Raw genomic sequence first — 26,589 nt, 5'->3', positions numbered from 1 at the left:
GGCAGCGCTGACTCCTGGCAGGCCCCGCCCACCGCCAGGCGCAGAGCCGGGTGAGGGATGAGGCTCGCGACTGGGAGAAACAAGCTTTATTTCCAGGCTTCAACAGGTAGGCTCACGCTTATCTCGTAACATGTGCATGAGAACGCAGAATAGCGAGATACTGAGGAAGAAAATAAACAGTTCCAGCCCCGAGACCTCGTGCGGTATGCACCGTGGGCCTGGCTGGCTTGGCGTGTGAGTGCCGGGGGTCCGTGGGGCGCAGTCCCGCAGGGTGGTGGCCAGCACGGCACTCAGAGCACCGAGCGGTGCAGCCGCCGGCCCTGCACGGCCTGCAGCCGCCGCTGCCGCTCCGCAAAGCTGGTCTTGAGGCTCTGCTTCAGTGCCGGCAGGATGGCATGCTCCGCCACGGGCGCCCGGCTCAGGATCAGGCTGGGGGACAGCGGGGGTCACCGCAGGCACCTTGCCTGCCCCGCAGTCCCCGGGCGCAGAGGCGGCCCACCTCCCATCCCGGCAGGACTCACCATTTCTTAGAGATGCCCTTGGAGGTGACCTTGGGGAGCTGCGTGGCCCCCAAGTGCAGGGCCTCCTGGTCTCTGGAGAAGGGAGTTGGCCGTGAGCCCCAGATAAGCGGGCCCAACCGCGCCCCTGCAGCCTCCTGGCACACCTACCTGGGAGAGCTGGGCCCAGCCTCCTCGGGGCCGGCCCTGGGCCTCTGGCTCCCTTCCAGGAGTGACTTAAGGTGCTGCAGCTGAAGGCAGGCAGGAGAGGCGCACTGGGTGGGCCGGTGGGGCCCTGGGGCACCCCTCCCCTCCCCTTCTCCCTCCCCTCCCCTCCCCTTCTCCCTCCCCTCCCCTTCTCCCTCCCCTCCCCTCCCCTTCTCCCCACCTTCTCCCCTCCCCTCCCCTCCCCTTCTCCCTCCCCTCCCCCCTCCCCCCCTCCCCTTCTCCCTCCCCTCCCCCCCTCCCCCCCCACCTCCTGTGCCTGCAGGAGGTTGGCATTCCACAGCTGCCGGATGACGACCTCACACTGCTGCAGCGTGGCGGGCTTGCGCAGGTGCAGGGGCAGGCCCACCGAAGGAGGCGCCTCTGGCACCTGCCTGCCCTTGTGCTGGCTGCCCACCGCCCAAGGGGGCACTGCGTTAGCGCTGTCTGCTTCTTCGTCCCTGAAACAGTCATGAGAGCTGCCAGGGTGGGGGTGGGGGCAGTCTGCCGTGGGCGGTCTCACCAGCTCTCAGGGTGGCACTTGCTCCAGCATGGGAAGGGGGCGTCTCCGCAGCCTGGCTCCCTCCCTTCTGTGCCCCGCAGCAGGTGGGGGTCCCAGCCCACCCCTTCCTCCCCTTGCAGCACACACTGAGAGGCGGGTGTGCTCTGAGCTGCCTGGCTGCCCTCAGTGCTGACCGCAAGCCTGGGGTCCAGCATGGGGTGCCCACAGGCTGCAGAGAAGCAGGGGCGGGCCCACTGGCTCAGTGGACAGCAGGCGAGCCCCAGGGTGGCCCTGCCCTGGTGTGCCGACCCCGTGCCCTCCAGAGCGCAGCACGGTTCCTGGGGGAGACCCAACCAGACTCAGGGTTCTCTGGGTGAAAAGCAAGCTAATCTGGAGGCCTGGACACTTTGCTTCTGTGTTTTAAAGCATGCTGTAGGGGCTGCTGCCAGCCCCTCCTGCAGATTCAGGTCAGTTCGGGGGGCCCACTGGATCCCGGGGAGGGGAAAAGGCAGTGCCCACCGCGTGGGCGAGCCCAGCCTTCAGGAGCTTGCTTCCCACTGGAGACTGTTTGAAAGGATGACGCCGTGGCCGGGTTCCAGGCTGTGAACCTGCCAAGTGCACCCGTCCCGCAGGCACAGGGAGCCTTACTTGACAAGCCCCTGCACCCCGAGGGCCTTGTCCACCCTGCCACCATGAAGCAGGGTGGCGACTGAGGTCTCCTCCTCCAGGTCCGGCTTCTGGGGGACTTCAGCTTTCCAGTCTTGCTTCTTAGAGGACCCGGGCTGGGGCCTTGCCTTGCCCTGAGAGCCGGCTGCAGGTCAGACCCAGATGGGGCCTTGTCACTGGGCGTCAGTGGGCCACGTGTGCCCACGGGGCCCCGCCCGTCCCTCGGTAAAGGGGACAGGGGAACGGCCTCCTGGGCGGCGTGCTGGGAGACACAGAGGCAAGGCGAAGCCCGTGGGGGCCTGAATGTCCTGAAGGGGCCGCAGTGCTGAAGGTCAGCTGCCCCAGCAGCTGAAGCAGGGACAGAGCCCTACACGCCCTGCAGAGTGGTCCTGTGGGCCTCAGCAGAGCTCAGGGCTGGGGGGGGGGAGGGGTTGGCCAGCAGCCGTTCCCTGACTCTGAACCCATTTTGGGCAAAATGAAAGTGAAGGCGAGATCTGGGCCCAGCCCGTACAAAGCCTGGAGCGTCAGAGGCACTATCAGGCAGGGCGGCTCTCAAGGCCCTCACTCGGCTCTGCGTCCAGCCCCCCACTGCGTCCTGCCTGCTCCAAGGGCTGAGGGGAGCAGGTGGAGGACCCCCGGGCTCCTGGGTCACACGTTCTACTGCCTCGCATCCCACACCAACGATCTTTCCGCCAGCCAGCCTTCTGACCTGTCCCCTGGCCTCAGCTCCCTCCTACGGTTTCAGCTCACAGGACCCTGGGGACCCTCCTGGGTCCCTTCAGCGTCTCCTTAACCCCCGAGTCCACGGGGCCTGGCTGAGGTGCCCCGCTGAGGACCACCGTGGGCGCTCGGTGTGCTGCTCAGCACCCCACGCCCGCATCATGCCCACGGCGCCTGAGGCGCCCTGCTCTACCCCGACCCCGAGCACAGAGGCGCTGGCGCACTCACCCGACACTGTCGTGTTCGAGACGGACTTGTTGGACTGAAGGCTGGAGCTCGACGTGCTGCCTGTGGGGCACGCGGGGTCAGCCCACGGTGGCAGGGCCACGCTCCCGTCCCGCCCGTTCCTATGCCCTCTCCACATTTGAGCGATGCCACCCCAGACCCTGCCAGTCCCGGAGGGAGCCATGGAAGGGGGCTGCGGGTGGAAGCGGGGCCCTGAGTGGGAGCACGGCCTCTCCCCAGGTCCCCTCGGGGTCTCCAGCACTGCATGCCCACATCAACACTTGGCGGCTATGGGGCCCTGCCAGAGAAGGGTCCCTGCCACCCCACCCTCTGCGTGCCTCCCAGGAAGAGCACCCTGGGGGCCTTCGAGGCTGGCGCCGCTCACCACTCAGACCACCTCCTGATGTAGACCTGGCCTCAGCAATAGGAGGGGAGGGGAGCCCTGGGTGAGGCTGGGGGACAGGCAAGGTGAGTGGGCTGCAGATGAGGCCGTGGGTGGTTGCCGTGGAGACGGTGGGGTGGCCCGAGGCCTCAGGGACCAGAGCTGGGGCTGTGCTGGGCCGGCCCGTGTTTCAGGGGACGAACGTCTGGGGCGGCAGCGCAAGTAGACAAGCCTCTGGGAGAGTGAGGCTGGGGTCCGTGGGGGCGCGAGGGTGGAGACTGCCTCTCACTCTTCTGTCCACGGCCCCTGCTGTGTTCTGGGGCACAGTCACCCAGCCCGTAGCTGGGAGCCGTCCGTGTGTCTGGGCCCCGTCTCCCTGGGCTAATCTGGGGGCTGCTCTTGAGGGCAGGTGCTTTGCACGAGGTACCTGTGGGCCTCAGCCTTACCTTTCTTATGTGATTTCTGGTTCATGATGAGCTTGTAGTGGAGATCTGAAAGCAAGCACAGGCTCTGCTCAGGGCCACTCTGAGAGACAGCTTGGCTGCCCCTGGCCCAGGCCTCCCTGCTGAGCCCCTGAGGAGCCCTGCCCCGTGGACCCGGCCATGGCACCCTCGGGTAGACTCGGGGTGCCCCTGGCTGCTCCCTGAGCCCCTCCCTGTATCCGTGATGTCTGCGGGGCACCCTCTGCTGGGTGGGCCCAGACTCCAGGGGGGACAGAGTGAGTCAGGAGGACCCAGGTGGCAGGGATCCCTCTGGGTGCTTGGCTTGGGAAAATCCATCGACCTGCCTGTGCGGACTCGGGGCGGGGTGGGGTGGGGGTAGTGGGGGCGATGTTTTACTTCGACAAAAGTTTTTCAAAGGAGGCGGCCGGGTTTCCGTTGGGGGTGGTGCAGCGGGCTTGGGGCCTGGCGGGGGAGTCCCGCGAGGCCGCCTCCTGAGGTGGGCCCGCCGCCCGCCTCACCCTTGTTCTCCCGCTTCAGGTGCTCGATCTCCTCGTGGAGCTTGACCAGCGTCTCCGAGTGCTGCTGCTGCAGGAACTGCACGCTCTTCTCCAAGTCCAGCACCCGCTTCTGAGCCTCGTTGAGCCCGAGCGACGCGCCGTGCTGCCCGGGCTGGGGGACCGCCGGCAGGCGCTGGCGCAGGCGCGACGTGCCCCGGGAGCTCAGGATCCCCGAGCTGCGGGGCCGCTGCCTGGCCGCCACCCCCGTCGCGCTCATGTAGCCGCTGCCGCTGCACGCCCACTCGGTGGCCCGGCTGCCGCGGGCTGGCGTGGCGTTGCCATGGAAACGGGAGGGCCCGCTGGGGGCGCACGCGCGGCGGGGCGGGCCTTGCTTGGGGGCGGGGCGCCTGGGGGCGGGGCTTCGGCGTGGCTGGCTGGGGGCGGGGCCTGGGTGAGACGCTTGACCTCCGTGCGGGTGTCCTGGCCCCGCCCCAGTGGGGTAGCTCGCTTGGTCACAGGCCGTCCCTCATTTCAGAAAGTTGAAGAGGAACTAAAGAGCCTCTTGAAGGAGAAAGTGGAGAATGAAAAAGTTGGCTTAAAATTCAAAAGGCTAAGATCATGGCATCCAGTCCCGTCACTTCCATGGCAAATAGATGAGGAAAAAGTGGAAACAGTGGCAGACTTTGTTTTCTGGGGCTCCAAAATCACTGCGGACTGTGACTCCAGCCATGAAATTAAAGGACTGCTGCTCCTGCAATCAAAGCTATGACAAACCCAGTCAGCATACTAAACAGCAGAGACGTTATTTTGCTGACAGAGGTGCATGAAATTAAAGGACTGCTGCTCCTGCAATCAAAGCTATGACAAACCCAGACAGCATACTAAACAGCAGAGACGTTATTTTGCTGACAGAGGTGCATAGGGTCAAAGCTATGGTTTTTCCCTAGTCATGTATGGATATGAGAGTTGGACCATGAAGAAATCTGAGCACCAATGTAAAGATGCTTTTGAACAGTTGTGCTGAAAAAGATTCTTGAGAGTCCCTTGGACTGCAAGGAGATCCAACCAGTCAATCCTAAAGGAAATCAACCTTGAATCTTTACTGGAAGTACTGAAGCTGAAGCTGCAACACTCTGGCCACCTGATTCAAAGAGCCAACTCATTGGAAAAGACCCTGATGCTGGGAAAGATTGAAGGCAGGAGGAGAAGGGGGCAACAGAGGATGAAATGGTTGGAGGGCATCACCGACTCGTTAGACATGAGTTTGAGCGAGCTCTGGGAGTTGGTGATAGACAGGGAGGCCTGGTGTGCTGCAGTCCATGCAGTCGCAATGAGTCGGACACAACTGAACGACTGAACAGCAACATTCCTCTGACAAACCATGGAGACTCATCCTCCTTTCCAGGTCTTAATTCGTTTTGTTCACTGGTTGTGTTGTAATAGTTCATGTTTTAAATAGCTGACACGTTACAGAGTGATACTTCAGATGACACGGTTTTGTCCCAAAAATCGAAGGTAGAATCTCCATGTCCGGTCATCGCAGATCCCTGTGCTTTATGAAGTGTGAGCAAAACACACGGAACAGCTGTCCGCAGGCTCCAGGGAAGAACAAAAGGAAACGGAATCTGCAAGGAGGCAGTGCTTGAAGAGCTGTTTTCTCCTGAGGGCTCCTGATCAGCGAGGCCAGAGCAGAAGGCCGCCAGCTTATTGGCTGGAGAGGGTGATGGGTGAAAACTGAGGGGTGCTGGAGAGTTTGGAGCTACGAACTCTCTTCAAGTGCGTGGCTGGCCTGAAGTGCAGAAGGTCCCAGGGCAGGACAGAGCCGGAGGCCAAAATGGCCAACTCCAGGGGAGACCACGTTTGGAAACAGAGATGCTTTCAGAGAAGACAGAGAAGTTTTTCCTTTAAACTCCAAAAGAGTCCCAGCTTGGGAATAAAGGCAGTACTTCAGAAATAAGAGATTCGCATGAAGAGTAAGGACAAAGTCAAACTTCATCTGCCCCTGTACAATGTAAGCCCAGCCTCCACAAGTCCGTGTAGTCTTCCAGTAACTCAACTGCCCAGAGAACAAAAGTCAGAACCCCTCAGAGGACGAGAGCAGAACCCAGAGTCCCACTGCCACATGACCTGTGATGTCAGAATTACACTAGTAAAGCCCAGACGTGGTGGGGTCAAGGGGGAGAATTCAGATTCAGTCGACAGAAGCAGATCACAAGGAATCCTAGACAACAGAATTTACGGCAGCGTGGTGGTGGTGCTGGCTTACTTGGTCAGTCGTGTCCGACTCTTTGGGGCCCATAGGCTGTAGCCCACCAGGCTCCTCTGTCCATGGGATTTTCCAGGCAAGAATACTGGAGCGGGTTGCCGTTTCTTTCTGCAGGAGATCTTCCCAACCCAGAGATCAAACCTGGGTCTCCTGTATTGCAGGCAGATTCTTTACTGAGTGAGCCACCAGGGACGCCCAACAGAAAAGTACTGTATAATACGTTTAAAATCTGCAGCAAAAGATGGTTATGGTGATTGAAACCATGGAGGATTTTAAAACAATTGGAGGGAAATATATATATATGTACACACACACGTATATTTGTGTGTGCATGTACGTGTGTATGTATATATGTATATATATTTTGGTTTTCTGGCCCGCATGCAAGGGACTTGGTTGTCGTCCTTCTCACCGACACAAAAAGAGCTGAACAAACAGAATCACCAACTGTTCTTAGATCCATCAGAGCACTGAGGTGGGCAAACCGCTGCCGTTTTGGAGACAGACGGGTACAGAGAACCACAGCTTCACTGTAGCAGAGACCTGCGCAAGAGCCAGTGCCAGGTGGGGGCGGGCAGGACAGTCTAAGGTGTAATTGATGAATTGCTGATCTGGCTCAGTGTGAACAAGGGAGAGAGTTAAAAAAAAGGCGGGGGGAGGAGAAGCCTCCAATCTTAAGGGGCGCCCAGTGCTCCTGTTGGAGAAGGCAATGGCACCCCACTCCAGTGCTCTTGCCTGGAGAATCCCAGGGACGGGGGAGCCTGGTGGGCTGCCGTCTATGGGGTCGCACAGAGTCGGACACGACTGATGCAACTTAGCAGCAGCAGCAGCGGGGCTCCTGTTGGGTTCTTTACGGGGAGGAGTGGGTACGCTGGGCCAAGGGCACTGGGTCAGGCTTGCAGGCAGCTGCCCATCAGCCAGGCGGGAGTACATCCTCCTGGGTAGAAACGATTCGAACAAGACAGACGCCCCCGCGTCCACCCGCCCGTCCTGAGCGAGGCATGGCCGCCGCCCAGGCCGCCTCTGTGCTCGCGCACTTACACTGCCGCCTGTGGGTCTGGCTCATGGTCCGCGTGACTTTGAGCTGTTTTTCTGTAACGGGGTCATGGCAGACAGCCTTTGCACCTTGGTTTTTGTTTCCAGCGCGGGTCTTGGTTCCAGGGAGCCGTCAGTCCGTCTTTTTTGTTCTGTAAACTCCGTCTGGCTGCGCTGGTCTCAGCTGTGGCCCGTCGGGTCTTCAGTTGTGTCACTGGAAGCTCAGAGTCTTGGCTCTGGACCACCGTGCATCCCCTTGGGTTTTTTTTTTTTTGCTACACAACGGTCTCTGGGCTCTTCCTATGTCTGCTCTCCTGGGCCATCCTAACCCTCCTGGGCAAAGTCAAGGACAAGCTGGCTGTGCCGGCGACCGTGCGGGCCAGGGCTGTGCGGTGCAGGAGGCGGCTGTGCCCGCTGCAGCCCCGTGAGACGAGCTTCGGTTAAGAGGGAGAGAACGTGCTCACTCAGGGCCGGCCAGGAAGACAGACTTGGCTTCTGTTCATCATCCTGGCAATTAGTGGGGAATACGTCAAATGGGAAAAGGTCACTGTCTTCCCTAAGGGCAGTGACGTGGAGGCCGCTTTCTCACTGCCGACTCCCCCACAGTCACATGCGCGCCTAGAGGTTCTGTGTGCCATCTCGCTGTGCCCTCCGGCAGGGCCCGTGCCACTGCAGTTCCCGTTCCCCGAACAGGGAGCGTGCCGTGCATGGGAGGCAACAAAAGCCGCCGTCATTATTGTAAGCAGTCTAACGGGGAGACACGTCGTGAAGATTCCCAGGTCTGAAGTATTTTATCGTCACTGGCCCTTTTGTTGTCGTCATATCTGAAAGACCAGTGAGTTCGCTTTTCAGTATTCACTCCTGTGTTTTCTCCTAACGGTCCTAGTTTTGGCTTTTTCTTTAAAAACAAGTAATCAGGCTGTGTCAAGTTGTACTTGCGTCATGCGGGAACCCCGCTGACTGCAGTGTTTGGTTTGTGCACTCTGAGTTCCCCGACCAGGGGTCGAACCCACGTCCCCAGCATTGCAAGGCGGATTCTTAAAACCACTGGGCCACCAGGGAGGTCCCTTCAGCTGAGCTCTCCCGAGTCGGTCTGTGATCTGAGCCTTGGTCAGGTCCCTTCAATCGTTCAGCGTTAGATTGAAGGACCCCGTCCTAGTCCTCTGGTCATGGACAAACTAATGTATCCGACAGTCTGTGTTTTCATTCCTGGATATGTGTATAATAGGTATAGTAAGTTATTTGTCAAACAAGTCTATTTACTGGGCAGCTCCTGTGTACTTGCTCAGCACTGGAGAGAAAAGAGCACAATACTCATCCACAGAGAGCAAACTCCTCGTTGGACGGATGGTCAGTCACGAGTACTTATTTATTTACTCAGCATCTCCCAGTGCCCAGCGCCACACGAGTGACGAGCAGTATGTCTTTGCTTTTATCTGCGGACAGTGGTTAGTCCAGAGGGGGCCTCAGTCCAGCCCGGGAGGCAGAGGCGGGGAGGACGGACTGGGGCCAGGGGCATGGGGCTCCGCAGGCGGGAGGGAGGGGGTGCAGACCCTCAGAGACCCGCCCACGGGCCCAGCAGCGCCCCCGGGCTCCCGGATAGGAGGGTGGCGGTGGTGCCAGCCGGGCAGGGGGCTCTCGCTGGTCAGGCTGCCCTGAGTGTGGCTGTCTCGGAGGTTTCAGACACATGGACTGAGCTTCCCGGGGACATTCTGTAGGACACGGAAGCTTGGAACAGACAGGAAGGCTTGTGGGAAACAGTTCAGGAAGGACAGTGAGGCCAGCGTTGGCTGTGGGGCTGGGAGGCCGGGGACTGAGAGGCGGCTGGTGTGGCCAACTTGGGCAGCACTTGGGTGGTGGCGCAAGGTCGAAGTCAGGGCGTTGGGGCTTGGGGTGGGCAGCTGGCGTAAAGCACCTGAGGCTCTGGGTGGGGCTGAGGAAATGTGCAGAACCCCCACCTCCAGCCTGCCCCCCCGGGAGCCAGGCCAGCAGCCCCTCAGGGCTCTCCCCTCGCTGTGCCCGTCCCCCGCCCCCTCCTGCAGCTCAGCTGCGGCTCCGAAACCCGGGGCCCATCAGCTAGATCCGCGGCGCCTGTGAGTGGCCTCCCCCACCGGCTCACTCCACTCGTTTCTACATGAACCTGTGTGTCCTCAGAGCAGCTCAGAGCCAGGAGGTAGGACATGTACTCAGGTTGTTGATCTGGGAGTTTGGTGGCGGCCGCGCCGTCAGAGCTGAGCTGATCCACAGGCTAAGCCCAAACACCAGGTGCGGTGCCCACGGGCAGGAAGCCACCTGGGCAGGTGTTGGCAGCGAGTAAGGCTTTTACAGGGTGCCATGCAAGGGAGGCGGAGCCTCAGGCCCACTGCAGCGTGGCCACAGAGTTAGCGTTCTCTTCAGGGATTTCTTTGTGCTGGTCTTCACTGCGTCACGGGCTCTTCTCTGGTAGTTGGGAGCAGGCTTCTCGTGCTGCGGAGCTCAGGCTCCAGGGAGCTCAGGCCTAGCAGTCCTGGTGCACGGGTTTAGCTGCTCTGAGGCGCGTGGGATCTTCCCAGATGAGGGATGGAACCCGTGACTCCCGAAGCGGCAGGCGGGTTCTTCAGCACTGCACCGCCAGGGAAGCCTAAGTGAGTGGCCTTTGAAGGGGAAGTGGAGGGGTGGGGCTCCCCCTCTTAGGGCCAGTGCCCCCGGGTCTGGGGCTGTAGCCTGCCCAGGCGGGCTGCCTTGGAAGACGTCTCAGGACACCTGTCAGGAAGCTGTGCCTCCAGGCGCCCTGCGGCCGCTCCCCCCTGATGGGGAGGCCGTGGCTGAGCAGGAGCAGGGCCGGGTGGCGTCGGGGCTCAACTGTAAACCCCCCCGGCACTCGGCTTCCACCTCGGCCTCTTCAGAACCGGGGCCCCTGCTCACCTCCCCACGCCTCCCCGGCCTGGACGGCGGCTTCTCCCCCGGGACCTCAGTCTCCTGGGCTCCACTCCTTCCTGTCCTGTTTCCACTCTGTAGCCAGAGCCCCCACACCACCTCAGGGTTCATGTGACGGCGGGGTCTCCAACACCCCATCCGCCAGGCCCCGGGCGAAGCTGCCAAGCACTGTGGGCCCTGGCTGCCCTCTGCACCCCACCCTCCAGGCCTGAGCATCAGTGGCATCCGGCCCTTCAGCCTCAGTGTCTGCTTTGACTTCTGAATCCTGCTCCATGAAGACCCCCCAGGTTCTGGCCCAGCTGCGGGTACCACAGTGGGTGGCTGTTCCACAGTTAATGGTGTGTGGGCAAAGGGGGTGTGGGGGTAAGCACAGCCCCGGAGAGATGGGGGTCCCCACCCTGGCAGGTGGGCCCACACCCATCAGAGGAAGCCTCGCCGGAGTGTCGTCAGGAACTGGTGCGGTGGACGTGGGACCCCAGACGTCGTCTCAGAGGCTGGTCACACAGCTGCTGTCCACCGGGACCTGTGGAGACTCGAACTTGCTGTGTCCACAGAAGCTGACTGAGGGCACCACGGGACTCACGACCAAGAGCAGGTTTATTCAGATCCAGGGCAGTTACACGTTTGGTTTTTGGTCACAGGCCCAAAAGGCCGCTGTTCTGAGTTTACATTAAAACACAAAGCCCAACATTTACAGTTTGAAAACTTAAAAAGACAGACACCAAAGGCTTTTAAAAATCTGAGTTGGCAAGTGCGTCATCTGCAGGACAAAGGCTGTGGGAGGCCGCGAAGGTCTGTGAACGCGTAGCCCAGTGCAGCTGGAACGTTTGAACGTTACCAAACACTGTCCAAGCACCTGCTCTGAGCAAGGACACAACGGTGCTTCCGACCGCCTCCGGTTGTGACCAGGGCAGGCAGCCCGCCCGCCTGCAGGGACAAAGCCTGCACACGAGGCAGGCCGCCCGTGACCTGGGGGCGTCCGCACGCCTCTCCTCAGATGCAGATGTGCAGCCCGGACTTGGCAGCAAAATTAGCTTTAAAATCATGAACCAGAGGAGAACCACTTTCTAATTTTTTCAAGGCCTGATTCTCCTTGGGAGCCAGAGGCTGGTCTCCTGTTCTGGGGTCTCACTGGCCCCGCCTCCAGGGCCACGAGGGCACAGACTGGGCCCTGCCGGGAGGCCCGACTCCTGAGCTTCACACAGTGGAGAGAAAGGCACCTCCCTGCGGGGCCTCCGGCCGAGGCAGGGAGCCCACCGCACCACCCTCCCCTCAGGGAGGCCCGGGCCCTGCCCAGTAGGCTCTCATCCTGCCGGCCAGGCCGCAGGAAACCAGCCGAAGAAGCACGGAGGTGACGGGCATGGGGCATGGGGCATGGGGCAGCCGGCAGCCCCACTCACAGCTGGTGCAGCTTGCCGCGCTCGGTCAGCAGCGTCATGGCCACGGCGTAGAGGACGTAGCCCAGCACGAGGAGCAGGGCGCAGAGCAGAGGCCCCACGCAGAAGAGTGAGGCCACCGAGAAGGCCAGCACCAGCGACAGCAGCGTCCGGTAGCTGCCCAGGAAGCGCAGGCTGAGCCGCGGGCCGCGCGCGCGGCTGGCAGCGGGGCCCCGCCCCACGGGGCTCAGCAGGCGCCGGCCTGACAGCCCGGGCTCCAAGAGATGGTAGCGGCAAAAGCTGCCCAGGAAGTCAGCCCGCGAGCACAGCGCCGCCATCTGGCCTGCGAACTGGAGCGGACGACAGGCTCAGTGGGCGAGGGGCGGGCTGGCGGGGCCCTCCCCACACTCACCCTGAGGTTGGGGGCTGGCGGGAGGCCCTCGCCACACTCACCCTGCGGTTGATGGCGGACGACAGCTGGAAAAGCGCGCGGACCAGGCTGGCGATCTCGTAGCTCCGGATGGGCTGCAGCTCCCAGTCGCCCTGGTACTCGATGTCGAAGCGCCGCAGCCCGCTGATGATCTGGGAACGGAGGGTGCTGAGCGCCCGGCCCCGCCCCTCGCCCCGCCCACACCCGGTAGAGGCCCCGCCCCGCCCGCGCACCTGGTAGCGGCCCAAGGGCGTGAGGATGAGCCCGTCGTCGCCCACGATGCAGTCCGGGAGCTGCTTCTTCCCGTTCTCATCCTGCGTCGTCCCCAGGGCGAGCGTCAGCTGGGCGAGCTGGGCCTCGCTGAGCTGCGGGGCGGGACGGACAGAGGGTCTCGTTCGCTGCCCGGGGAGCCACCCCCCACCCCGACTCGTCATCGCCCCTAGGGCGGGGCTGGGCGGGGCGGGGGGCAGCCGGCGCGTACCCGGAACGCCTGGCACAGGTACTCCAGCGCCTTCTCCAGGTACTCGTCTGTCTTGCGGACGCTGTCCTGCCCCATCTCGTCCAGGTCGTTGCCCGCGTAGGAGCCATTGGTGTCCGCGGGGTAGAAGCCCAGCCAGGACAGGAAGGGGCGGCCGGCAGCGCTCTCCCCGCACTGGTCTGAGAGGGACTTGGCCGTCTGCTTGGCCTGCGTGATGAGCTGCGCCAGACGCAGGACCTGCAGGCGGGCAGGCGGGGATCAGTGGGCTCGGCCGCCTGCTGGCGCCCACACGGTGAGTGTTTGCGGCTAAAGCGCACCTTCCAACAGATGCTGAGTCTGTCATCAGCAAAAACTAGGCTCCCCCAGCCAGACGTGGAGGGGCGTGACCGCGGACCACTCACCAGCGCCCGGACCTCGGGCCCGAACATGGGCGTGTACTTGCAGTCCTGGCCCTCCAGGCTGTACACGTGGCTCTTCACCTTGAAGGAGGCGTCGGTGACGGCCGGCGGCCACGACGACAGGAAGCTGCCGGTGAAGGAGGGCGCCGTGAAGAGCCGGTGCTGCCGCTGAGGGACGCCGAGCTCGGGCTCCAAGAACAGCTGCTCGCCTGGAAGGCAGGACGCCAGCCTGGCTGTGGCTCCAGGAGCAGACGGTCCCCCCAGGAGCCCCAGGGCCGCCAGCAGTGGGTGCCCTCTGCGTGGGGCCTCACCCCGCTGGATCATCTCGGCCAGGTTGGGCTGAGCGAAGACCTTGGCCACGCGGAACACCATGAGCGCGTTCTTGGGGCTGACGAGGTCTGTGCGCAGTGCGCGGTTCAGGAAGCCCAGGAAGAGCTTGGTGTAGATGAGCAGGTTCTCCTGCACGAAGGGAGCCCTGTGGTGGGGTGAGTCAGGGCTCCTCCAGGCTCTGTCTCCAGCACCTCGAGCGGGTGACGGCAGGGGGCAGTGCAGAGGGCTGAGGGTGGGGTCCTCACGGAAGAGGCCCCTCCCTGGGCAGGGCGGCCCGGGGCAGGGCTGAGGGGCTCTGCCTGAGTGCACGTGGCAGGGGTCGACGGGGGGGCGGGGACGGGAGGCCCCCGCAGCGCCCGGGGTGGACTCACCATCTCTCCGACGCGCTGCGAGCCTGGCAGTCGCTGCCCGGGGCCTGCCTCTCGGGCGCGTACCTCCAGGGCTGCAGGTAGCTCAGCCACATCTCCAGCACCTGGTGAGGCGGAGGGGCTGGCGCTGGGGGAGGGCAGGAAAGGGGCCCTGCACTCCCAGGACCCCTGGCCCCTCAGAACAGACCACCTGGCGGGCCCTCCCCCCAGAGATGAGGCTGGGAGCCCACCCACATGGGCAGCTGGGTTCAGGTCAGGGCTGGCAGAACGACCCCCTCCGTCTCCACACACGGGACGCAGGCGGTGGGGCAGCACTCACAGCTCTGAAGGACGCGTCCAGGGGCCAGTGGTCAAAGCAGTGCTGCAGGAACAGGTACAGCTTCTGCTGGACGAACCTCGGGACGGCGGCCCTGCGGGGGACGGGGGTGTCACCACAGAGCCCAGGCCACAGCCTCCTGTGTGCAGCCCCTTCCTCAGAGAACACCCCAGGGGCACAGCACAGGGGACCCGCACGGTGCCGCTCTGCCAGCCCCCTGCCGGCGTAGGGGGTGGGGGCGCAGAGCTGAGGCTGGGCTCTCCTGCCATGGGGCGGGGGAGCGAGACGGGTCTCCCTGCTGCCCCCACCTCCTTGCCAGGAGGGGTCAGGGGACCGTCCCTGCCCATACCCACCTCTTGAACTCCTCTAGGGGGCTGGCAGCGTGGGAGTGGGCAGAGGGAGAGGCCTGCTCAGGCCGCAGGCTGTTGGCGAACGCGTGCAGGTGCTTCAGCAGCAGCCGTACGACCAGCACGTGCTCCTCCGTGGGCATGAAGGACTCCTGGGGGCCGGGCGGGGGCGTCAGCCAACGCCCTGCAGGTGTGCCGCCGACGCCCAGGTGGCTCCTGCACTTGGATACCCAGCGCAGCCTGTGACTGGGCTGCAGGCCCACAAGTGCGGGCGGGTCTGAGACCAAGCGGCTGCTCCCCCGCCCACCCCCAGCCACGGGCTTGCCCGCGGTGAGCAGCGCCGAGAGGGGCCCAGAAGACCCAGGCCCATGGCCTGGTCCCACAGGCCGCCGCGGCATGGCAACAGCCGCGCAGGCCCCAGCGACCCCCAGGGCGGTATCCCTTCTGCCTCGTCTACCTTTGGGTCTCTATGTGCTGGACCTGCAACATGCCAGACAGAAGGGCATGCCGTAATGGGAAGGAAAAGCACAGGGCCCCTCCGTGCCGAGCCTGCTCCAGGAGCCCCCGGGCTGCCCCCCACGCATCTCGACCCCCAGCATTTCTGGGCCCGCTCCTGCCCTCGGCCGGCACCCGCACCGCAGCCTGCGGGCCACCTCCCTGCTGCTCTGCCAGGCACACGGCCTTCTTCAGCGCCTCCTGGCCTGAGGCGGTGCCCGCAGGAGCTTGTGGCTGTTGCCTATGCCCTCTGTCTTCAAGACACCCACGGGCTGGCCCCCCGCTGCGGATGACCCCACTGCTGCCTGGGAAGGCCCTCCCCCGCCCACGGCGGCCCTTCTGGAACCCTCTCTCCCTCCTCTGTGCAGGAGCCAGGCAGGAACGGAGAGTGACATCTCATCCGTGCTCAAATTCAACTTCAGGGCTGCAAGGCCCCACTGAGGGCAACATGGACAGAACGCTGACCGTGAGCGAGGCCCACACTCCCTTGAGGTCCCGCTGGGGAGCAGCGAACCTCGGGAGCCCACCAGCCCCACCCCCATCCTACTGCCTGCACTCAGTCCCTGGCACTCCTGCCTGAGCAGACTGCAGACTCCACAAAGTCGCCACCCACGAGCCCTGAGGCCTCCTGTCCTCGGTCGGCCCCGGTGCCAGGCCTGTGCTCCTAAGGCCGCACGGCTCTCCCCCACAAATCGGGGCCGAGCACGCAGCACCATGACCCTTGAGGGCTGGACGCCTGGGCTGGCCTGGAGCTTGGCCAGGCAGCGCCGGTGACCCCAGCCCAGCCACCTGGCTGCACCCCGAACCCCAACGGGAGGGCCTGGCTCTGCTCGGAAGGGGCCTCTGCGTCGCCGCGGGGGGTGGGGGACAGGACGCGCGCGGCCAGTACTTGGTGGGCGTGGAGGGCCTGGAGGCTGGGGTGGGCGGGGCTGTGGAGGGCGCGGCAGACGCTGAGCCGGTAGTGCAGGACCTCCAGCTGGGCGCGGAGAAGCCGGCGGGCGGGGAGGGAGAGAGAGAGACAGTGAGAAGGAGCCCCGCAGCCGCGACAATCAACAGCAAGAGCACCCGGCAGGGAGAGCCCTCGCCCGCAGCAGGCCCCGTGGCCTCGGGCCAGGCACCAGGCACTGCTCGCCCGGCGGCGGCAGAGGAGCCCGAGGGTCCCTGGGGCTCCGTGGTCCACCTGCCCCCGCGCCGCGCAGCTCATGCGTCTGTGGCCCAGGGAGCCCGGGCCCCTCCCCGGACACGCCGCTGTCACCGGGGCCCACAGGCCCACGCCCAAAACGTAAACGTGAGAAGCCGGTTCTAGACCGAGGCCTCTCCGCCCAGAAGAGAAGAATCAACAATTCACTGGACTTCCTGGGCTGTTCCGAAGGGAGGTCCATCAGCACGTAATGGGATCAATTCCCAGTCAATTCCCAGGTGTCGTGACACCAATGGGAGCCCCAACCTGGAAGCTGTCCACACGGGCTGGTTCCCAGGGGGGCTCCAGGCGGCACACCGCCCCCCAGGCCCGTCCTGGACTCCCACCTGGAGACCAGCCCCGACCCGCCAGGCCCACGGACACAGCCTCCCATCAGGCCCGCGGCCGAGGCCACACCCACCCAGAGGCCTGGGTCCAAGGGAGGGGCAGCGAGGCTGGCCCACTGTCTGCCCCCCTGCCCCGGACTCCTGCCTACCCCCCGCGGCAGCCAGAGCCGCCCCGCACACAGCCTGCCTGCAGGGGCCCCGCCTCGGGCGCCATGCTTCACCCAGGGGACATGCCCGACACCGGGAGACAAGCCAGCCATGCTCTCAGCAAGGAGCCAGGAGGCCTGGGGACCCCATGGGCCCACAGCCGCAGAAGCTCTAGAACAGCAACCCTGGGGCCCCTGCAGCCGGCTTTCCACACAACCTGCCTCCCCACGTGTTATTTTCCTGCCCCAACAGATGGCAGAGAGCAGAAGGTTTCTGGGCAACTGGCCAGGCCTTCCCACTGCCCCAGCCCAGTCCCCGGGAGGAGGGCTAGGCCCCCAGGTGACTGGCAGCCCAGAGCCGCAGCTGAAGACTGGCGTGGGCAGGCTCCCGGGCTCCTGGGCCAGGCGCGCAGCATCGGGCAGAAGCGGGCGGGGCGGGCGCTGGATGGGAGGCCCAGGGTGGAGCCCACCCCGCTCGGCCCTCTCGCCCCTGGGGCGCCCTGTAGAGCAAACCCCCAGGATGGCAGAGGCCGCGGGGCTGGGGGCCCCGAAGCAGCCTGGAGGACCGCGCCTGCAGCAAGGGCAGGGCCTATGGTGGAGCGCCCTGCAGCCCGCCTGCCGCAGCAGAGCCCGCGCCGGCCCCGCCCGGGGGCTGCAGGCCTCCGCACACACAGGCGGCCCAGCAAGGGAGGGGGCCGCCCGGGGAGGGCAGGGTGCAAGCCCGGCACACCGCACAAGCCGCCCGCCACCCAGCGCCTGGGGAGGCGAGCCCACAGCCCGCTCTGAGGCTGGAGCGCAGCACAAGCAGCGGGGGCAGCACGTACCTTGGCGTGAGGGGACTGCATCTTCTGGTACATCTCCAGAGAGTAATGGTGCAGCCACATCTCCACAAACACCTGCAAGAGCACGCGCGGGTCACCAGGTCCCCGGCGGGGGAACCAACAAGCTTTCCACCAAGGCTGCTGGGAAAGCGGGACCCGCTGCAGGACGCAGTCAGACCCTCACTCAACACCGTAAACGAGAAACGACTCAGAGGAGATCAAAGGCCTGCAACAGGAGGCAGAACCGCACAACTCAGCGTCTCTCAACGCTGGACGTGACGATGACCTCCTACATGTGGCTCCAACAGCTCAGGCAGCAGAGGGGAAACCGGACCGCGCTACAATTCAAAGCTTTTCTGGGACTTCCTTGGGGACCCGCGGTTAAGAATCCGCCTGCCAACGCGAGGAACACAGGCTCAATCCGTGGTTGGGGAGGACCCCACGTACCGCGGGGCACCTGAGCCACACGTGCTGAGCCCGTGCGCGGAAAGCTGGCTCCCCCGCGAGAGAAGCCACAGCCAGACAGTGGCCCTGCGGCCAGCAATGGGGGCCCGGCATGGCCAAGCGAGGGTAACTTCAGTAAGCGTTAGTTTAAAAAACTATCTTTTGTGCGTCAAAAGATATGACGCGTAGGGTAAAACAGCAACTCACAGAACGGGGAAAAGGCTGGCCAACCGTGTCCCCGACGATGCTTAACACGCAGCTCATACAGAGACCACTGGGAAGCCAGTAACAAGAAAAGCGTCAACTCCAAACCCAGCGAAGGACTCGAGCAGACACTCCTCCAAGACACACACGTGGCCAACGAGGGCGAGAAAGGCAAACAGGCCGGTCACCGCGACTAGGACACCGCAGTCAAGAACCAGAGCACACGAGCGTCCCGAGGACGCAGAGCAACTGGAGCCCGTGCGCCCCGCCGGGGGTGAGGAGAAACGGCTCAGCCACCAGGGAAAACAGCACGGCAGGCCTCAGACGCCCCGCAGAGGGCGAGGCGCAGCAGGACAGTCCCAGCAGCCAAGACCGAAGGCAGCCCACGTGTCCATCAAAGGGACAGACACACGACACACGGCCACGTGCAGCAGGTCTGCACTTGGCTTCAGACGGAAGGGCGCTCTCAGCCACCACGCAGACGAGCCTGCGGCCCCTGCTAAGGGAAGTGAGGGCAGCGAGCCAGAGGCGCTGCGGACGCCCCAACAGAGGCACCGGCGAGGGATCTGTCACGGGACCAAGTGGGACGTGGGTGCAGGGCTGGCGGGGCGCAGAGGGACTGCTGTCTGATGACAGACGCTGGGTCTCACGGATGGAAGGTTCTGGAAACTCGTTACGACACTGCAAACACCCTAACGCTACGTGACCATCGCCTTAAAACGTTTCAGACTTACGTTCCACGTTACGCGTATTTTACCACGGTTCCAAAAAACCCCAGAAGCCCATTGTGGCCACACTCCAGGTTCTGAACAAGCCAGCTGTGGTGACACCCGCAGCCCCGGAGTCCAGCCGCAGAGCCAACAGGCTCTCTGGGGCCGGCTCAGGGCACAGGCGCGAGGCTGCCTGCCACCCACACGGGGGCCCTGCAGGGAGGGATGGGCCTGCTGACCAAGGGGAGGCCCTGTGCCTCAGTGCCCGAGACACGCTGGTGGCCAGAGAGGGCGAGCCCGGCCACGGAAACGGAGGCTGGAGAGCCATCATGTCACCAGGAGAGGAGACTAGAGCTCCACGGACGGGGCGGGGGCAACACTGCGAGGGACACAGACAACAGCGGGCAGACGCCTTCCCGGCTGTAACACCCCCCTCACCAGGCGCAGCCTCTTGGCTCTGCCCGCGGGGTGGGCAGCGCCCAGCACCAGACCGGCTCCCGCAGACGGCCGTGCTCACCTGGAGCAGCGTCTCCGACCGCCAGATCTCGTGGGAGGCGGGGTCCGCGTTCACCGACGTCTGGTGGGAGACATGCCGCTTCAGGAGGCTGGTGTGGTGCAAGCCGTAGGACGCGAAGGGCACAGCCGGCGTCCTGCGGGCAGACACAGAGTGCGTTGGGTGCAGGGGCAGGCCCAGCCGAGCTGCCTTGAGTGAACACAGGGGAGGAGGCTGCCTTCAGGGCCGCCCGGAGGAGCAAGGCGGGAAGACCTGAGAAGCATCAGCTGGCACTGCCCGTCCACAACGGGCCCGGCCGAGGACCGCAAGGGACGCAGACGCCGCCCACTAGGTCCCCCAGGTCCATTACCTGAGACCCAGGCACTTATTCCCCTTCCCTGGAGGAGGGCCACATCGTCCCTCAGCCCGGCCAGCGTCTGACCACGCGGGACACCTGAGGAACCAGGGCAAGGGTGCGGCGCACACCCCGCCATCAGGGTTGGGACCCTCCGGACGACGGGGAGACAGCCGCGAACGGAGGCAGGGGGCTGGTGAAGCCCGAGGGGGCTGTGGGGCCGGGCTGGCGGGCCCTGCTCTGCAGGAAGGCCGAGGAGACCACGGCTTTCGGAAAACACTCAAGAGTTATGGCGTGACAGCCACGTGTCTTGTAACTTGTTCAAACAGCTCAGGAAAACACACACAGATTCGCAGAATAAAACAACTTGGTAATCAGGTGGGTGAAGGGCCTATGAAAGTTCCGTTACACATAACAACTTGTAAAGCCTGAAATTATATCTTAGAAGGAGCAAGCCAAATCCGGCCCAGAAGTCCACCTGGCAGCTGAAGCCTGTCTGGGGCTGTGAATGTCCCCCCAAGCCCTGCTCCACGCCCCCTACTCATCCTGTCCCGTCCTCAGGGCCCCTGCCGCTCAAGTGCGGGGTGACCCAACACGTGCCAGCAGATGGGGGTGGTGGGAGGACTCCGCAGGAGAGAGCCTGCAGCCCGAGGCCCAGGGTGGGGGACCGCGGGCCCCGCACCGGCGTCTCTGCCCCAGCATCCACCTCAGCAGAGGCCGCAGCCCAGCACCACCCCGCCCCGTCCTCCACGGCCAGGACCGTTGGCTGCCCCTAGGTCCGAGTCCCTCACCAGCTGGTCTCCGCCTGGCCTGGACTCGGGTGCCCCATGGAGAGAGGGCGGCCACAGGCGGAACACGGCCCGGGCCCATTACTGAGGCCAAAGAACCTGCCGCTTCAGGGAAGCCCGGGCCAGGGCGGCCGGGCCGTGGAGCCTTAGGCTGCGAGAACGCGGACAAGGCTGAGCGCCCTACACACAGGGCAGCACCACCATCCCGAGGGCAATGCTCCGCTAGGAGGAAGGTGCCCACGGGCATCGCGGGCACTGGCCGGGAGCCTCACCTGGGAGCCGGTGAGGGGCTGGGCCCCCCTGGGCTGGAGGAGAGCGGGGGCAGCACGCTGCCTTCCGTGGGCAGGAACCACGCCAGGTACCTATCCACCAGGATGAAGTAGGCGCAGTCGGAGGTGCGGACGTGGAGAGCTCCGGGGGGTGGCTGCAAGCAGAGCCCCATGAGCGTGGCCACGGACCCCGCCCCCAGGGGCTGCCCCTGCCCGGAAGGCACCCCCTGCAGGAAACCCCCCGGGCCAGCACTCGGGGCACCCGCCCGCCCCCGCCCATCACCCTCGCTCGGGGAGGGCGGGCTGAAGGGCGAAGGCTGTGGGCTCAGGGGGCACGGGAGACGGCCGGCCCAGCCTGCCTGGACAGGAGCCCTGGGCACCCCCGCCCCGCCCCCAGGGGGCTTCAGCCCTCCTTACCTTCTGAGCAATCAGGCTCAAAGCAAAGAAGAACATGTAGTACTCGAAGGGATCTGCGGGCCACGTCAGGGGGCAAACGGCAGGGCGGCCCCTCCCCGCCTGGTGCCGGCTCCCCCACCCCCGCCTCCCACGGCCGACAAAGGATACTGAGCGCCAGGTACAGGCCGAGGCCCCCGGTGGGGGGCAGCTGCAACTTGTTGTGGTACAGGGGGCTGTCGGGAAGCACGCGCTCCTGGATGGACGCCTTCACAGGCCCCTGCAGACAGGGGCGGCCCGGGGAGGCTGCGGCGGAGCCCAGCCCTGACCCCGCCGGGGAACCTTGCTGTCCCCTGCCCGTCGCGCGCTCTCCCCATGTCCCCACCAGGCCCGCCGCAGCAGGGCGCATCTCGGCCCAGCCAGGCACGCGATGGATCCCATCTGTTGTGCTTCTGAGCCCCGTGAGCAGGCCTGCCTTTAACTCGCCCCACAGAACTGCAGACTCAGTAAAACAAAGCCTCTAGGCACGTGCCCTGGCACTCAGCTGGAGGCCACTGGGCCTTGCCACCGCAGGGTTCAGATCACCTCGGGGAAAAACGTAACTGCTGAGGTTCCAATGTGTGATGCCTCCTGGGTCAGACACCAGGATGCTCCGGCCACTGTCCCAACCCTTTGGGCCCGTCCCCTGCCAACACCATGGCCACGAGCCCACCTTCACCGCCATGGCTTACTTACAGGCAGGTAGGAGACAGGAAAATCAAACTTATAGTCTTCAGCCTGAAGCTTATACACCAGTTTCATCATCGGGCCTCTGAACACAAATGACAGAAATAGGAAAGTGAACGGCAAACCAGACGGGACTCCCAGAGAACGTCCGACCCCGCGAGGGCGAGACGACCTACCCAGGGTCCAGGAACTCCATGGCCATGCTGTGCTCCACGGGGCTGACGCGGCCCTGCAGGCAGCGCAGGTTCCACCCGGGCAGGACGCCGTCCAGGCTGCCGAAGATGCTCTCGACCAGCCACGGGAAGACACTGTGCAGCTCCTGCAGCGGCGGACGCTCAGAGCGGACCCTCCAGGCGGCCCCGCCCGCCTCCCCGCCGGGCCTGCACCCGGGGCCCGCTCCCCGGTCCGGGGCAGCCGTGGTGATGTGGCTGCTGCGTGTCTGGCTCTACCCGGCACGGCGGACCTCTGTGCTGGACGCAGCTCGGGCAGGCGCGGGGAGGGACGCCCGGCCTCCATCTGCCCCACGCTAGTAGAGCCGCCCATGTGACAACCATAACCGCCTCCAGACACTGCCAACGGCCCCTGTGGGCCCGCAGCTGAGAAACCCCAATCTACGTGCTCTCGTGCTTACACATCACAGATGTGAATTGCACCCGGGGTCAGGCCTCTGCAGGAAACGCTGAGGTGGGAGGGGGGCTTGCAGACCCTCCTCCGGGAGCACGTGAGACACAGCCCCATAAGAAACAGACAGCGGAGCCTTACCTTTGCTGGGAAGTCCTCGATGACTTTAACCAAGTCTTGGCAGCGCTGTGCAAAGGGCTTGTTCATAGAGTCGGCTTTCAGGCTGGCCTAGGAGACAGAGCCGACCAGAGCGCGGTGAGCACCCTGCTGGAGTCAGACCGGAAGTCCAAGCGACAGGCAGGAGTCACACACGAAAGGCTCCCGTCATCCCGACCAGAAAAGAGAAGGCCCTGTGCGCGTGGATGAAGGTCAGCAGGAAAGGCCAGGCTTCACCCAGGGAACGCAAGGCCCCGGCCGTCTCCACACAAGGGTGGGGTCCACAGCGTCTCGGTCAGAGGCGAGACCCCGCTGCGAAGGCTGGAGCTGGATCTGCTGCCTTTCGGGGGACACCAGGAAGACCCTGCTCCCAGATCAACACCCATAGGAAAGCGCAGGCCTGGCACCCCAGCAGAGCAGGGGCCTTCCGATTGTCACCAACAGCAAGGTCATCAGAACCCCTCGCCTTCATGCAAAGATTTACGAGACGTGACGATGCAGGTGTCCATTCTTCGCCCTTGTCCCCCCCAGCCGGGGAAACCAGGGACAGATGTTTCTACGACCCCTCTTGTAAATGAGAAAACTGGGGCTCAGCGGCTGCATAAACCAGCGCCCGCCAGAAGGGGGCAGGCTCGTGCCTGAGGGACCTAACGGAGTCCACTGTTCTCCAGCACGTCGCCTCGAAAGCAGGCGCTGCTGAGTTCTCCAGTCCCTCTGCTACAGAACTCCGGTCCTGTGGGCCCTCGGCGGGCAGCAGACACTTACGAGCAGGAAGCTGGGCTGCTGCAGGTGGGGGAACGCCATGGCAGCCTGCCTTGCAGGGTCCGGAGCGGCCGTCGTAGGGGACCACTGCAGGGACAGAGATGGAACCTCAACAACAAGGTTATCGCAGCACTTCACAAAGCTCAAGCAAGGCCCATGTTCTGCAAAGTGCTGCGCACGTGCAGGCCACAGTGACCAGCTCCAGAGCCAGGACCGTGGGGGTGAGCCTGTGGTAAAGCAGGGCACCGGCCACGTGCCAGGCCTGGTTCTGGCGGCTCAGCATCCGTTCCTCATTTACTCCTCAGGGCCAGGCAGGCAGGATTCTAAGGCCAGCCCTGCCAGAATCCCGTCTCCGGTTGTTCAAATGCTCTTTGAAAGGGGTTTTACAGACAGGTTAAAGTCTCAAGCGTGAGAACCATAAGATTCAGAGTAGTCCTGGCTAACAGGCAGCAAGGAAATGGGGACCTTGGTTCCACCCTGCAAAAAGACGGATCCGCCGGCAACCTGCGTAACCCTGGAAGCAGGTTCTTCCTGCACCTGCAGAGGAGAGCAGAGCCAGCCAGCACCTTGAGGTCAGCCTTGAGACGCCCTCCGCTCAGCCAGCCGGGCCCTGTGTCCTCAGATACAACCATGAGGTGCCAACGGATACAGTTTTAAGCTGCAAAGCCTACTAAGCAAGAATAGAAGGCGCATCCTCACGATGACCTGTGGGACGAGGTCAGTGCTGAGGGAAATGGAGGCACAGCCAGGACACGCCTCCTCACTGCTCTCTAGACAAAGGCTCTGTCCTCCCTGCGCCCTCTGAGAAGGGAGCGGGGATGGGACGAGCACGCTCTGCCAGCAGAGCCTCTGAACGGCCACTAGAAAATCAGGGGCAGCTCTCCGGACTCCCACTCCCTGTGCCTGTGGGGCAGAACCCGAAAACACGCAGACCGAGCAGAGTCACAGCCTCCGCGCCCCTTGACGGCCCTCCTGGCACAGCTCTGCCCACGGCCACGCAACAACGCTGCAGGGGCGCCTGGCAGGCAGGCCACGTGGGTGGAGGGGCCGGGAGGGCATCTCTGCCACTGGGCATCACGAACACTGCCCCGAGACCAAGGGGGCTGGACTCCCGCCCCCAGCCCCGTCTGCAGGAAGCTGAAGTCTGCCTGGCCCCCCGCGTCACAGAAGAGCCGGCACAAGCAGCTGCTGGTTAGGAAAGTCTGGTGCACACTCCTGAGTTGTTCACAGACGCTACAACTGCCAGCAGAAGGGAAGAGCCAGCTGCACAGTGACCGCACTGCAGTCATGACATGAGGCGCTCCATCCACAGCCAGCAGTTCTGAGAACCGGCCTCAAGACAACGGGACGGACGCTGCTGCTGCTAAGTCGCTTCAGTCATGCCCGACTCCGTGTGACCCCATAGACGGCAGCCAACCAGGCTCCCCGTCCCTGGGATTCTCCAGGCAAGAACACTGGAGCGGGTTGCCATTTCCTTCTCCAATGCATGAGAGTGAAAACAGAGAGTGAAGTTGCTCAGTCATGCCTGACTCTTAGCCACCCCATGGACTGCAGCCCACCAGGCTCCTCCGTCCATGGGATTTTCCAGGCAAGAGTACTGCAGTGGGGTGCCGTTGCCTTCTCCGGGACGGATGCTGCTGTTCATTATAACCTACGTCTCTGTGGGCATCAAAATAACTGTAGCTTGCTCTGCCTGTATATGTAAACAGGCTAAAACTGTCAGCAAGGAGATGCTACAGACTCACGCCTGCATCTTGCACCCGAGGAACACGGTGCCCTAGGGCCACAGGAAGTGGTTTCGGAAGACAGGCTTCTGCCGCCAGCCCCAAAGAAATGGAGCACTGGCCGGGGGATCTGTAAGCAGGCCCTTTGCCCTTTCCTGTCTGCCCATTTCTGTCCTGCTCAGACCTTGTAGAAGTGAGGTGACCTGATGGCATGCAACCTAACTCCTGACTCAGGGTCTACTGAATGCCCACAAAACCCTGCCTAACTTGTTGATTCTTTTCCTAGATTAAAAAAGAGCAGGAATGAAAAAGAATGACCAGCTCTCTGCCCCCAGGTTCCCTCTGGCAATCCTGCAGATGAGCAGGCAAGACAACAGCTGAAACACAACCAGGAGACCGCCAGCCTGCAACAGATGGAAAGTGACGCAGAGCCTGACGTCCTGCCGCAACGATTCTGAGACTCTTCCCCTTATCCCTTTAAAAACTGTCGCTGCGGAGCATAATCTTCAGACCCGGCTCTGGGACACGAGTCTGGCTTCTCCATTTCTGATTAAAACAACCTTTCTTTTCTCCTGACATTTGCCTTTGGAGTGTCCGCCATCGAGCTGTGAGTGGTCAAATTTCGGTCCAGCAACACTGAGTCTGCTCAACTCCTAATTAAACTAAATATCGGCTTCAGTTTTAAGAATGACTTAAAACGCTCCAGTCCTGAACCAAGCGCTCCAGAGAACACCGTGCACTACTCAGAAAAGATCAAAGCGGCATAAAACCCTGCACTGCGGGTCGAGGGCAGAGCTCCCGAGATGACGAGGTGAAAGCTGCTTCTTCCTCGGAGAAAGTTGGAAGAGGGCGCGGCTGAGTGAGCCCGAGGCGCCCAACCGGGGAATTTCGGGGAGAGGGCAGAGTCCCGATTCTCCCGCCGCGCCGCCTGCTCTGGGCACCCAGCCTCCGCTTCAGCCCGCCACCTCCGCACTCGCTGCCGTCAGGAGCGCCTTCCGACCCGGCTTCGGGGTCCCTTCTGGAGCCGCAGCCCTGGCGGCGCCCATCTCGTCGGGGCCTTCCTCCGGCCGCGCAGCGAGCAAGACGCCCTGCCGTCTGCGGCTCGCCACTACCCGGCGACCCTCGGAAGCCGAGGCTCCGCACGGCCAGCACACCCGAGGCGGGGGCGGGCGTCAGGCCGAGACCCACCCCTCGCCCCCCACAGCGCTCGCCGGGGAGCCCCAGGCTGTCGGCCCCCCACCGCGCGCAGGAACGTTAACCGGGCGCCCGCCTGGGCGAGGCTCGTGAGGCGCGCGTGAGGGCGCGGCGCTCGACGCCCCGGTCCGATGCCCGGGGCTCGCTTGGGAACGGAGCCGACTTCCGCGGAGGTTTGGGGCGGCCGCCGGGACGCTGGTCCCGCCGCGCGCCACTCCCACCACTCACCTGAGGAACCCGCAGCGTCGCCCACTTCAGGGAAGGAAGCCGCCATTCGGCGACTAGGCGCCGAAATGTCGTCATCAAGCTGCGCGCGTCGCGTCCCCCCGGCGTACGTGGTGAAAGGCGCGTGCGCAAAGCCAAGC

At 63.8% G+C, this 26,589-nt stretch overlaps 2 protein-coding genes across 5 annotated transcripts; both read right to left on the bottom strand.

Moving 5' to 3' along the window:
* Nucleotides 1–71: 71 nt before the first annotated feature.
* Nucleotides 72–8,381, bottom strand: CCDC74B (coiled-coil domain containing 74B). The gene is made up of 11 exons (XM_070768941.1): nt 8,373–8,381; nt 7,767–7,944; nt 7,444–7,494; nt 4,158–4,583; nt 3,643–3,687; nt 2,818–2,877; nt 1,852–2,014; nt 973–1,162; nt 669–748; nt 522–593; nt 72–429 (listed from the first exon to the last, which is right to left on the bottom strand). The coding sequence occupies exons 1-11, from the start codon at nt 8,379–8,381 to the stop codon at nt 291–293; spliced, it is 1,413 nt and encodes a 470-aa protein (XP_070625042.1). The 3' UTR covers nt 72–290.
* Nucleotides 8,382–10,932: 2,551 nt separating this feature from the next.
* Nucleotides 10,933–26,578, bottom strand: SMPD4 (sphingomyelin phosphodiesterase 4). Of its 4 annotated transcripts, none has more exons than XR_011561260.1 (21): nt 26,453–26,578; nt 23,310–23,393; nt 22,530–22,616; nt 21,944–22,086; nt 21,777–21,852; nt 21,213–21,321; nt 21,066–21,118; nt 20,652–20,803; nt 19,261–19,393; nt 17,389–17,460; nt 15,781–15,867; nt 14,403–14,548; nt 14,053–14,143; nt 13,737–13,837; nt 13,347–13,510; nt 13,039–13,244; nt 12,641–12,874; nt 12,393–12,524; nt 12,183–12,311; nt 11,341–12,079; nt 10,933–11,280 (listed from the first exon to the last, which is right to left on the bottom strand). XR_011561260.1 is itself a non-coding variant. In XM_070769990.1 (20 exons), the coding sequence occupies exons 1-20, from the start codon at nt 26,525–26,527 to the stop codon at nt 11,750–11,752; spliced, it is 2,604 nt and encodes an 867-aa protein (XP_070626091.1). In that variant the 5' UTR covers nt 26,528–26,578; the 3' UTR covers nt 10,933–11,749. The 4 variants fall into 4 exon arrangements, 1 of the variants encoding a protein (XP_070626091.1); XR_011561261.1 differs by lacking the exon at nt 26,453–26,578 and adding an exon at nt 25,614–25,954; XR_011561262.1 differs by lacking the exon at nt 15,781–15,867.
* Between the last annotated feature and the right edge of the window lie 11 nt (nt 26,579–26,589).

This window comes from Bos indicus, chromosome 17 (assembly GCF_029378745.1).
Source record: "Bos indicus isolate NIAB-ARS_2022 breed Sahiwal x Tharparkar chromosome 17, NIAB-ARS_B.indTharparkar_mat_pri_1.0, whole genome shotgun sequence".
In the NCBI taxonomy this organism is placed as follows: Eukaryota; Metazoa; Chordata; class Mammalia; order Artiodactyla; family Bovidae; genus Bos; species Bos indicus.
This window is presented reverse-complemented; position numbering and strand designations above follow the sequence as displayed.